Source organism: Pelodiscus sinensis, chromosome 2, assembly GCF_049634645.1.
Source record: "Pelodiscus sinensis isolate JC-2024 chromosome 2, ASM4963464v1, whole genome shotgun sequence".
In the NCBI taxonomy this organism is placed as follows: domain Eukaryota; kingdom Metazoa; phylum Chordata; order Testudines; family Trionychidae; genus Pelodiscus; species Pelodiscus sinensis.
Window position 1 is genome coordinate 251,881,324 of NC_134712.1, and position 12,834 is coordinate 251,894,157.

General features: G+C 52.5%; 1 protein-coding gene across 1 annotated transcript; it reads right to left on the reverse strand.

Annotated features, from left to right (window-relative positions):
- Positions 1–2,477: 2,477 nt before the first annotated feature.
- On the reverse strand, positions 2,478–8,054 carry LOC142826883 (uncharacterized). The gene is made up of 3 exons (XM_075919839.1): positions 7,244–8,054; positions 5,740–6,293; positions 2,478–2,642 (listed from the first exon to the last, which is right to left on the reverse strand). Exons 1-3 carry the CDS (start codon positions 7,590–7,592, stop codon positions 2,478–2,480), a joined length of 1,068 nt encoding a protein of 355 aa, XP_075775954.1. The 5' UTR covers positions 7,593–8,054.
- Positions 8,055–12,834: the final 4,780 nt, after the last annotated feature.

Consider the following 12,834-nt stretch of genomic DNA (forward strand, 5'->3'; position numbering starts at 1 on the left):
CTCCTTGCGCTGGGAGCGGATTCAGGCTATTGTCTCACGCCTACCCCGAGAAAGTGCTGCCTCTCACGTCGCCGCGCTTTGCTTTATTCCAGCGGGCTCCCATGGGCCATAGGAGCCCAGCGGGCACAGCCTTGCCCCCTGAGCGCTTGGCTGTTTTATGTCCCCTGGCCATGCCCTGTAGCGCCTTGAGGGAAGGCCTGAGAGTCAGGCCTGGGTTTGGAAGCCCCCGGGCAGCGTGTGGCGAGCGGAGGGCAGACAGGAGAGGTGCCCCAGAGTCTGCGTTGCTGAGGAGACGCGGCAGCGTCTAGCCCTGGTGGAGTTTGTGCTGAAGCCTCCCCTGCCCAGGAGGTCTGAATAGGCCATAATTCCCCGACTGAAGCTTTAGTTTGTTATAGGCCGGGGCCCGTCCCCAGCGGGCCTGCAGCCTCAGCGGCCAGGGCCGATCCATCTGTCCGTGCCCGGGGCTTTCCCAGGCCTGTCACGTCTGTGGCTGCGCCGGAGAATGACGGTGTTACCCTTTCCCAGAGAGCCCCGTGGGCCCTTCACAACGCCGGCCAGCGCTTTGCCTGGGCGCCGTGCCTGCCTTGTTTGCCCGGGGCAGGAGAGCCCAGCGGAGCGGGATACTGGATTCTCCAGGGAGGCTGCCAGCCCCACAGAGGCGGAGAAGCACGGAGCTGTCAAACCTATTTCTGGCTGACTAGCATGAATGCCCCCGCTTTTTACATGAGACCCTTTCGTATGCTTCTTAAGTGGAACTAGCGTTAACGTTTCGGGAAGATGGGGCAAGGCCTTACTTTTCAGGAGCCCTGCTTTATCCTCCCCATCCCCATGGGCACAGCCTCAATATTGTCATTTGCATCACTGCTTGAGACGTCTTGCCCTCTATACTCGTCTTCCAGTGCTGTGACCTCCCTGTCCTCACGGTGCTGTCATGAGACACGTAGCCACCCATTCCCCCCCCTCCCTTCATCTGATGGGTGTGTTCTTGTAACCGGATTTGTACCTGGGACCTCAGAAGTTTAGTACAGGAGCCTCTACCCTCGGAGCTAAAAACCAGCTGCCTCTCAGCTCATGCTGTAGAGCTCTCTTGGGCTTATCTGTTGCTGTGGTCTAGGTGCCACTGCATGGGACAGTGAACCACACTAGGGCTACGTCTACACTGGCATGATTTTCCGGCAATGCTTTTAACGGAAAAGTTTTCCGTTAAAAGCATTTTCAGAAAAGCACGTCTAGATTGGCAGGATGCTTTTCCGCAAAAGCACGTTTTGTGGAAAAGCATCCGTGGCCAATCTAGACGCGGTTTTCCGCAAAAAAGCCCCGATCGTCATTTTCACGATCAGGGCTTTTTTGCGGAAAACACTACTGTGCTGTCTACACTGGCCCTTTTCCGGAACAGTTTTCCGGAAAAAGACTTTTGCCCAAACGGGAGCAGCATAGTTTTTCCGGGAAAGCACTGATGATTTTACATTAGATCGTCAGTGCTTTTCTGGAAATTCAAGTGGCCAGTGTAGACAGCTGGCAAGTTATTCCGGAAAAGCGGCTGATTTTCCGGAATACCTTGCCAGTGTAGACACAGCCTTCGGGTACATCTACTCTGTTTTTTGCGGAAGAGGAAATGCAAATGACGTGCTCATTAGCAAATCTCACACTCTCATTTGTATATTCTCTTCCGATCCTTTTTGCGGAAGAGGTTTTTTTTTGGAAAAAAACGCAGTGTAGACGGGGGCCATTTTTCGGGAAAAAACCCTTTTGTGCAAGATCCCTTATTCCTCCAAAAATGAGGTTTACAGAATCTTGTGCAAAAGGGTGTTTTTCTGAACAATGGCCCCGTCTACACTGCAGGGTTTTTTCACAACAACCTCTTCTGCAAAAAGGATCAGAAGAGAATATGCAAATGAGAGTGCAAGATTTCCTAATGAGCGCTTCATTTGCATTTCCTCATCTGCAAAAAACAGACAGTGTAGATGTAGCCTAGGTGTGTGGGTTACATTCAGGCGATGTCTACACTGCACTTTCTTGTGCAAGAAAATATGCAAATGAGACGAAGCAGTGAATATCGCCATGCCTCATTTGCATACTTAATGAGCCGCCATTTTGCGCAAGGGGCTTTTGCGCAAAAGCCCCTCATGCAAAAAATGATGGCTCATTAAGTATGCAAATGAGGCGCAGTGATATTCACCGATTTGCCTCATTTGCAAATTTTCTTGCACAAGAGAGGGCAGTGTAGACACAGCCTCAGGGTCCCCCACAGCAATTTCCATTTCAATGTTTGCCTCTGATTTGCTGCCAGCAACTAATGGCGGCTCCTTACATGGTTTTAAGTGTGAGATGCTGTACGTGGCTCCCAATTGCTTCCATGACCTGGTTTTCAATTTAACACGGCGTGTAAGGGGGCCAACTGCGGGCGCTCCCCAACAGGTAGGCTGCAGCAGTCCTTTTCTTAGTCCATCTTGCATTCAGCAACCAAGCCCCCAAGCTCACGTCACGTGGCTTTCCATATTCAGACGTCTCACACGGGTTTTCTTTTCCTGTGATTTAGAAGCATTGTGAAGAGCCAGTGCAATGGGAGCTTCCTGTCTAGATTTCATATTTCTACTGTGCTCTTCGCAGAGTTCTTCACAGGCTCCCCTGACATCTGGAGTCTTTCTCGAGAAACAGAAGCGGGGTTTACCCGCAGAACGAGGTACAAACATGAAAGCCGCTGGCACTTAGCTACCTTCCCGTCGTCACTCTGAGACTTGCTCTGGAAAATAAGTGAGAAGGCCGGCGTTTTGTTGTCAGGTGTCTTTTGGGAATTAAAGAAAATAAAATGCCTCCAAGACGGGGGAGCTGACAGGATCGCCGTGTGTGTGTGTGTGTGTGTCCGTACTCCCAGCAGAGGCAGGACCTAAGTCAGAAGAGGCAGGGCTGCCAGCCTGCAGCATGATCCAGATGGCTCAGTACCCGCTCCCCCCACTCGGAGCTGGGGGAAGCTCCAAGGCCCACCGCCTAGTATGCTGGCGGTTCATAAGGGCCTGAGGTTCTGGCTGCTGCAAATAGCCGTGGTAGCTGCTGGTTGCTGCAGGCCCCAGGGCACTTGCTCCCTTCACCCCCCCACCCCAGTTGGTGGGCCCACATCAGTAAACTCATCCCAATTCCCCGCAGTGTCGGCCAGGTTCCACGAGGCTCCGACACATGATGACTGGGTTTGTGAAAAGGACACGTACACTCCTGAGACACATGTCTAATCAAAGAGACTTTCCATTTAACACGCTGATTTTGAAGTGAGTTACATCTCCTGGCATGGCGCACGCTGCTTGCCTTTAGTACTGTGATTATTCCTGCCCATCCACGCACCTCTCACGTCAGTATTAGTGTTTTCAGCCAAGCTACGTGTGGGTGGGAGGGGCGGGCTGGTGAAGCTATGTTCTATGCTCCAGCTTCTGAAGACAAGCTAGACTGAAAGAAAAAAAAAAGTTTCAGCATAAGCTTACCTACAGTTTTGTCCCAAGGAGCGTTCCTATATCTATTGCCCATTGCTTTTGTGTTATTAGCAACAGGAATAGCCCATTTGTTACTATCACTAACTGAACCACTGTTGTGTTTGGTGGGCATAAAGAGACACACACACGAAGTGTTATAGCAACCCTAAGGCTACGTCTACACTGGCGCGTTCTCGCGCAAGTACCGTTTTGCACAAGAGTTCTTGCGTTAAAGTACTTGTGCAAGAGAGTGTCTACACTGGCCACGGCGCATTGTCAGAGCCATGCGCTTTTGCACAAGAGAGTGTCTACATTGGTGAGACGCTCTTGCACAAAAGCAGGAACCCGGAACTACTTGGCAGAGGGCAAAAGGGCACCAGGCCTTTCCGGGGGCGGGGCTGGAGCTCCTCTGAGATGCGTGCTTAAAGGGATCTCCCTGGACAGCCGTTTCTCTCCTGCTGTGTGCTTTAGGACCTCTTGCAGGGACTGACAGCTGTAGCAGTTTCCAGTTCTGGTTGAGCTTGTGCCTTAGTGCCTTTTGGTCATTTTTTGCCTTCACCTCTTTTGCTGTGCCATGGAGCACAGGTGGCCTTGTGCCTGCTCTGGCCCCTTCCGGCCATCTTGGAGTGCCTGCAGCTGCTGCTCCGTGCTGCTGCACTCCTCCTCCAGGACCTCGAGACGGAGGTTGCTCTGGACTCCTTCACCACGGATGCGGTGGCATCCCTCTGCCATCCCTACCCCACCGTGGAGAGGCCATTGTGTAGACTGGACACCAGTACCGACTGGTGGGACCGGCTGGCCCTGGGGCAATGGGACGACCAGCAATGACTCCAGAACTTTCGAATGCGAAAGCGGACATGCCTGGCTCGCCCCTGCACTCCAGAGAACCACCACCCGGCTGCGGGCACCCCTCCCCGTGGACAAGAGGGTCGCCATCGCCATCTGGAAGCTGGCCACCCTGGATAGCTCCTGATTGGTGGCACACCAGTTCGGGGTGGGCAGATCCACTGTCAGTGCTGTCGTGATGCAGGTAAGTCCAGGGCGGGGGGTGGGTGCTGCACTCCATGCCTGGGGGAAAGGAAGACTCCAGGCTGGGGGGATGGGGAGAGTGGGGGATTCCCCGCCACCCAGGGGTTTGGGCCATCCCTCCCTCACATAGGCCCTGGTGTGTGTGAGGACAGAGGGCATCACAGGGGGTGGGCACCCCCCAAGGGAGCACACACTCACCCTGCCTTATGTGATGCATTCCCCTGTGTTTCTGTGCACCCTTCTGCAGGTCGTCCATGCCATCAACGACGTCCTGCTCCAGCGAGTCATCTGCCTGCAGGACATGGATGCAACGGTGGCCGGCTTCACTGCCCTGGGGTTTCCCAACTGTGGGGGAGCCCTGGGTGCTACCCACACCCCCGTCCATGCCACCGAGCATCGAGCGGCCCATTTCATCAACCGCAAGGGGTACTTTTCCATCATGCTCCAGGCCATCGTGGACCACTGTGGCTGCTTCACAGACATTTATACGGGCTGGTCTGGCAGGGCACATGATGCCCGCATCCTACGACACTCCAGCCTGTTTCGCAGGCTGGAGGCAGGCACTTTCTTCCCCCAGCAGGAGTTTACTGTTGGGGACATGCCCATGCCCCCATGTGTTGTGGGGGACGTGGCCTACCCCCTGCTGCTCTGGTAGATGTGGCCCTACACAGGGCAGACAGACCTCGACCGGGCACGATTCAATGATTGCCTCTACCGGGCCCACAACCAGGTCGAGTGCGCCTTCGGCCGGCTGAAGGCCCGCTTTCGGTGTCTGCTCACCTGTCTTGAGATGGGTGAGTGGAACGTACCCGTAGTAGTGGCCCCGTGTTGTGTGCTCCACAATGTCGTGGAGCGGACGGGGGAGGCCTTCCTCCCGGCGTGGATGGCAGCCGAGGGCCAGGCATTTGAACAGTCCCACACAGCTACCACCCGCCAGGCGCACCATGATGGGGTGCGCATCCGGGAGGCCCTGACGGAGATGTTCTCCCAGGCCCCACAGTAGGGTCGCCTCTGTCTCTCTTTACATCTCCCTCCCATCTCCAACCCTTCCCTTCCCCCCTCCCCTTACCTCCTGATAAACAACACCGTTTTTTGTGTCAAAGAACCCATTGAACTTTTTATTAACAATGGGGACGTAGGGTGGGAGGAGGGGGGGGCTCTGAACTGGGAGGGAGAGGAGGGAGGTGGCACTGAACTGTGAGGGGGAGGAGAGGGGGCTCTGAACTGTGAGGGGGAGGAGGGAGGAGGCTCTGAACTGTGAGGGGGAGGAGAGGGGGCTCTGAACTGGGAGGGGGAGGAGGGAGAGGCTCTGAACTGTGAGGGGGAGGAGGGAGGAGGCTCTGAACTGAGAGGAGGGGTGGGATCTACTGGTGGGAGGGGTGTCCCCTGACACTGCCTCTGTGGGGACGGAGGACTGGATGGCCTTCAGGCTGCATCGGGGCAGGCAGCATGGGGAGGTGGGCAGGATGGGGTGCAGCGGGGGGGGCATGGGCGCGGGAGGGATGGCAGGTGCATGGGGCAATGCCATCCCATAGTGCACGACGTGCCCGATGTGCGCTGTGAGGGTGGTGATGGCATCGCACGTGCGGTCACACTGCGCCTGGAAGTGCCCCCTTGGCTGCTGGTGCCATTCCAGGTCGGCGTCGACCCTTCGCGTGATGGCCGCCTTGATCCGCTCGACGGCCTGGACGTGGCGCCGGAGGAGTTGGTCCCACTGCCGGACCCACCAGCCTGGTGCCTGGGCGGTTGGGGGTGCTGCTGCTGCTGTAGGACTAGAGGGTCCCTCTCTCCTGGCTGGTCCCGCTGCAGGGAACAGAGGAAAGGATGGGTCAGTCAGGCAGCCCTGCCCACCGTTCCTGCACCCCATGCCCTCCGCCCTGAGCCCAGGTGATACCACAGTACTGTGGCTTGGGCCCACTCGGTCCCCCCCGTGTTGTATGTTTCTATGTACAGGATCACCCCCAGAGTAGGGTGCTCCTCCATGGATTGTAACCACCGGTCTGTGTCCTGGCCCCTTGGCATGTGTTCTGTTAACCTATGGAACTCCCTGCCAGGAAGCTGAGACAGCTTTGGACTATTCAGTGGAGTTTGAGGGGGAGCAAGATGAATCCTCACAGTGCCTGGGAGTACATATGGCAGACATGGTCTAGGCTCTCAGATCCCCATCACATGGATGTTCTCAGGGACGGAACCAGGGGTGACTGGTGAATGTACCATCCTTGCAACAAAACTCAGGTGGCCCTAGGGCCAGGCTGATCGCTTCCCTCCTCCCCCTCACACAAGTAGCCCAGGGACGTGTGGCTGCAGTGCGGGACTTCCCTAGGGGGCCAGCCGAGGCACCGGGAGCAGGCAAGGGGCTCAGTGGGGACTGCGCTTACAGGGCTGTGTCGTTGCAGTTTTCCCAGGAGCAGCTGGCTGTGTTACACAGCCAGGCTTGGTAGCATGCTGTCTGTGTGCTACACCCTTCGGGAGGTGTGGGATCTGGCCTGCGCCCCTGGGGCCTTGGCTGGTTCTAGCCAGCACTCCCCTTCCCTCCTGGTCCAGACGTGTGCGAGCAGCACGGTCTCAGGGGTGCCCTGGAGCTGCCTGCTGCGTCCACATGCTGCACAGTCACAGGCTTCACATGGTTGCACTTGCTGCATACTGGTACACGGCGGGCAGCTCATGCTGCCTGATTGTCACTTCCTCCCCCTCCCCTTCCTCCTGGGCACCTGGCTCCCCCCGCCCTTGTGAGTGCAAAGTGCAACACTCACCAGAGGATCCGTTCCTGGTCTCCAATGACGCCAGGGAGACGTCCGGGCTGCCTGACACCGTTTCCAGGTGCAGGGTGACGGTGCTTCCCTGATCATCCTCATCCTCCTCCGACCCAGCACCGGTGGGCAGCTCTGCCTCATCCCCCGCCTCGTTGTGCCTGGTGACGGGGGGGCGCATGCTGGTGTCCTGCCGACAGGCACAGGGGTCATGGAGGGCCTCCTCGTCAGCCCAGAGATCCAGCAGGGCCTCGATCTCAGCTGGGGACCAGGACGGGGTGCACCTCTTCATGCCCCTCGGGGCCTCCAGCATGAAGGGTGCGGGTTGTTGGTGCCCCCCTGGAGCGGCCATCCCGGTGGTATTGGTGGCTGCAGCAAGGCAGCGCCGTGCGGGAGAGCTGGGTGGCAGAGGTGCTTCTGCTGCATGTGCCTTTAAGGGGGCTCGGGTTATCAGGAAGTAAGGAGTGGTGAGTGTGAGTACGGAGCGTCCAGGCGGCCACTTGGCTTTTTTCCTGTTTGGCCGGTTCTTGCGCAAAATCTCTTGGCTGCCTGTCTACACTGGCCTCTTGTGCAAGAAGACTTGCACAAGAGGTCTTCTTCCTGAGAGGGAGCGTCAGAGTTCTCACGCAAGAAGCCCTGATTTTCTACAGTACAACGTCAGTTTACTTGTGCAAGAACGCGCGCCAGTGTAGACAGGCGGCATGTTTTTGTGCAAGAGTGGCCAGTTTCACGCAAGAACGCGTGATTATTTTCAAACAGTTGTCAACAAATTTGTGCCTTTAATAAAAAAAGAAGATGACACACAAAGGCAATGAAACCCAGGTTCACGTCAACTGTCACCTGACATGGAATAAATAGTACAAGTAACCTTTAAAAACAATCATTACTTTATTGTTGATTTTAGGACCAAGGGTTTTCAGTATCTGCTGTGGGCATCCGTGTTGACCAGCCATTTTGTACATATTTGCCACCTTCAATGTTGAATTAATTTGAAGTGGAAAAGCTTCCATCCATCTTGAAAGGCATCTGTGGCTGTCCATGTCTACTGATATCCATCCTTTGTTGCTGGTAGTGGTCCTTTTAAATCCATTCCCAGATCCAGCTGACCTATATGCCAAGGTAACAATTAGTCAGACTTCACATTTCTCTTACTAAGGCTATGTCTAGCCCACAGGCTTCTTTCAGAAGAAGCTTTTCCAGAAGAGATCTTCTGAAAAAACTTCTTCCGAAAGAGAGCGTCCACATTGCCAAAGTGCATCGAAAAAGCAATCTGCTTTTTTGAAAGGTAGTGTTCACACTGAATGGATGCTATCTGGCATTTAAGCTGTGATTACTATGGACAGAATGGCCACCAGGGCACCTGTGCTTTTTCCTCTTTCCTCTTCTTTTGAAAGAACTCCCTCTTCCCCGTCCACATGTGCCTTTTTCCAAAAGAGCTCTTTCAGAAAAAGGCTTCTTCCTCATAGAAAGAGGTTTATCAATGTTGGAAAAACCCCTGTTCTTTTGATTTTTTTCGAAAGAACGTGATTGCAATATGGACATAAGTGAAGTTTTTTGGAAAAACGGCTGTTTTTATGAAAAACTCTGTAGGATAGACATAGTCTAAATGTTCTCAATAAGCCCCTATATAGTAGGCAGAGTCATCACTCATATGGTTAAAACAGCCATCCAAGGAGAATGCAATGCTCATTTCTATAATCAGAATAAAAAATCCCACCCAAAGTAGTGTAGAAATGGGTTAGGAGAGACGATACAAGAGGAAAGCTGAAGAAATATGCCATGCCAGTGAAAGGAGAGGTAGAGTTTATTGCGTACAAAGGGGCAAAGAATCGTGCAGCATTGTACTGGTTGCAATTACGCAGCCTCATTGTGTAGCAGGAATAAAAGCCCAGGATTATGAACTTTGTCTTTCAAAGATTTTTTACTTACTTTTAAGGAAATGAATAAGACTTTGGCATAGTATTGTAGCGCATTTACAAATAGAAGGTTGATTCAGAAATTTCTGAACATGGTAGATGTGTCTGATTGATTCCAAAATTCACCTTTGTTTTTCGAGTTGGGATCCAGATTTAAGTCCTTTCCATCTCTCTTGCAATGCAGACATTGTGCCGCCCACTGGGGATGGTCCAACGACAACAACATTAGCATTTTGTTATGGAAACGGTGTTGCAAGGTAACAGTTCAGCTTTTCACACCAAATGTATCTATATGTTACATTTGAAATACAGATGGAAAATAGCACCCTTCAGGCTTTAGTTTCATTACTTTGCAAACCCAATTTGCATTGTCTTGTCATCCTGGCCAACAGTACTTTGCCCTCAGCGCAGTTCTTGCTTGGACTATTTCTTGATGTCCGCCCTGTGACACATTTCATAGAGCTGCAGGGCTAGTTTTGTGATATGCACAGCGACAGCCTTTCTTCCTTTAGCAGAGGGGACCTTGTTGCATTCTACAGGGCATAGAAGATGGACATAGAGGATGATTAAGGTTTTCAGGTTTCTGGGCCAGAGTAAGTGTTGGGCCCCTACTCAGCCCTTCCGCCTGCTGCATGGCCCACAGCCCCACCCGTTTTGGCCCCATCCCCTGGAGCCCAGCCATGTTCCAGCACCCCACCTCCCCCCAGCGCTTTTGCTCATGTCTCCACCCGTCCTCTCTCTAAGAGCAGACCATCTGTTCCTGCATCATGCCTGTGGAGAGCAAGAGCCCCTCCAGTCCCAGCACTGCAGTGGGGGTCCGGGTGCTTCTTTAGGAGAGCAAGGGCAGGGTGCTGGGGCATTTCCTAACCCCACCCAGCATTTCTACTGGGGAGGGGGGGTCAGGCGTGGGCACTTCCCAACCTCCTGGCCCCGTGGCATCTGCCAAGGATGGAGTGGGGCAATGCTGTGGGGGTTTCCCCTACCTCACCCACCAGGCAGAAGATTGTCCCCCCAAGCCAAGGGACCTCAGTCTAGCCACTGAGGGTATGTCTACACTACCCCGCTAGTTCGAACTAGCGGGGTAATGTATGCATACCGCACTTGCTAATGAAGCCCGGGATTTGAATTTCCCGGGCTTCATTAGCATAAGCGGGGAGCCGCCATTTTTAAATCCCCGCTGCTTCGAACCCCGTGTAGCGCGGCTACACGGGGCTCGAACTAGGTAGTTCGGACTAGGGTCCTATTCCGAACTACCGGTACTCCTCGTGAAACGAGGTGTACCGGTAGTTCGGAATAGGCACCCTAGTCCGAACTACCTAGTTCGAGCCCCGTGTAGCCGCGCTACACGGGGTTCGAAGCAGCGGGGATTTAAAAATGGCGGCTCCCCGCTTATGCTAATGAAGCCCGGGAAATTCAAATCCCGGGCTTCATTAGCAAGTGCGGTATGCATACATTACCCTCCTAGTTCGAACTAGGAGGGTAGTGTAGACATACCCTGGGACTACAGGGCCCAATCTACCACTGAGGGAGACATGATAAAGAAATCAAGTGTCGGACTTGAGCTATGACTAGTTATTTGCAAAGCCATTGATTGGTTAACGGCATGCCTATGCACAGTAAGGGTCACAATGGCTTGATTACAAGTGGGAATTTGTGTATGGTTAGAACTAGATGTTCTTTAAGAATCACCAATCATGGCTCAGTGAACCTATAGTGATTGTGGTTGCTGCTTGCAAGACACACCCTGGATAACATACCCAAGAAACGAAGCCAGCCCACTGGGTTTTTACTCATTCTTCACATGACAAACATATGTTTGTTGTACCACCTATATAGGTAGCAAAGGAGATTTTCTGGAACATTTGAGTAACACCAGTGATCCTAATCCCACTCCTGTTGAAGGTAAGGTTTGTACTCCAAATAATCCCAGTGTTGGGACATCAGGATCATGTATAAGCTAAAGATTCCAGTATAATGTATCAGTATTATCAGAAAAATTATACCTTGCCTTTTAAAAAGAATTGACAGCAAATCAACGCAGGTCCAGTCTGACTGCTTTATTCATTCCTTCAGGATATGAGTTACTCCTTATGCCAAAACATTTGCCATTTTTCCCCTCAGAAGATTTCCCTGAGTGGTGTTCCCAGAAGAAAACAGACACCTGTCAGGGATGGTCTAGATGGTGCTTGGTCCTGCCATGAGGACAGGGGACTGGACTCGATAACCTCTCAAGTTCCCTTCCAGTTCTAGTGTACTATGGTTTTATGATTCTAAGAAAACAGTTACTTAAGTGGAAACAGGCAGTATCAACCCAGATCATCAAGCGTCAGTGAGAAGGAATGAAATGTGCATTGCAGACAAGCAGGGTAAGCCAAAATTCAACAATGCATCATTCACAGGCCAATCACAAGACAGACATAATAAGTAAGTTGGAGGTAGGCGCATAATTTTGAAGTAAGCAGGGTTCTCTGCTTGGTGTTGCCTTCCAGTTCCCTCAATTTAAACCTTTGAGCATCAGGCTTGTCCCTATTTTCTTTTTAGTTATCTCCTGGAATCCAATCCCACATTCAGTGGATCCTCCCCGTAGGCTGGGAGAGGGTCCTTTAGCAGTGGGCAAGGTTATGCCCGCCCACTTCCCTGGACCCCAACAGGGCTACTCTCTTATAGCCATCTGGTCTTAGTCTGTCACAGTATGCTCAAGAGCCTTTCCCCAAGGCCAGCTCCTAAATACTGCACGGCTGTGCGGAGGCAAGCAGGCTGCATGCTTGTGTCAGAGATGGCAGAGTGAGGAGGGCCACACTGGTTTGTGGGATATAGGAAAAAAGGTGCAAAATATAAATATGATTGTATATATGTGATATGTGTAACAGTAAGAGATGGTGAACAGTCACTGTGTGAAGGTGATCCCTGTGTAACCTATTTTGGCTCTACAGTAGAGTGGTGAATTATACCTGTCAATGATGCACCACGCTGTGGATTGTTGAGACAAACATTTCTGGTGGGTACACTCGGCGCTGATGCAAGGACTCAAGCAGGCCTGCACATGTGTGACATACACCTGTGGTGACTCCATGGTGACAGAAGATGAGTTAATGTTAAGTCTGTAGTGCAGATATGGCCTTAGAACTATGGGAGGTTTGGAAGAGATAACTGGGTAAGTATGAGGACAGGCCAAGATGCAAGCGTTTAGGTTCCTGGTTTTGTGGAACTGGTCTTACACTCTAACAGCTCAGGAACAGAGGCACAGGAAAAGAACCCCATGTCATTTTTTCCTTGTTTTGACTCCAGGGTTTATAACTCATGATTTTTTAACTCTTGTGGTTGTCAAGCTATCATGGAGTTATAGGGGCATGTTGTGAGGGCCCAAACTACAACTGGATTAAAAAAAGACTTAGCTACGTCCCTCACAATCTATCTGTGGTTATTAGCCACACATCCCCGTTCTCTGGATGTTCCTTCACCACTGAGTGCCTGATGCTGTAACAGGAGCATGCTGGAGGGATCCCTTGATGATACCCTGCTCTGTTCTTTCCCTCTGAAGCCTCTGGCACTGGCTGCTGTGCAAAGACAGGATTCGGGGCTAAGCTGAGAGTTGGTCCAACCCAGGAAACAAAAGAGAGGACTGTGCAGCACTTGCTTGTTAGTCTTTAAAGTGCTGCACAGTCCTCTTTTGTTTCA

What these genes read in the sequence shown, in the direction of transcription:
- LOC142826883 (XM_075919839.1), bottom strand. Translation starts at nt 7,592, where the DNA reads ATGGCCGCTCCAGGGGGGCACCAACAACCCGCACCCTTCATGCTGGAG. An exon ending in GACCAGGAACGGATCCTCTG is followed by an intron (nt 6,294 to 7,243) that starts GTGAGTGTTGCA and finishes TGTTCCCTGCAG; the next exon opens with CGGGACCAGCCAGGAGAGAG. An exon ending in CCTCCCCCTCACAGTTCAGA is followed by an intron (nt 2,643 to 5,739) that starts GCCTCCTCCCTC and finishes TTCTCGAGAAAG; the next exon opens with ACTCCAGATGTCAGGGGAGC.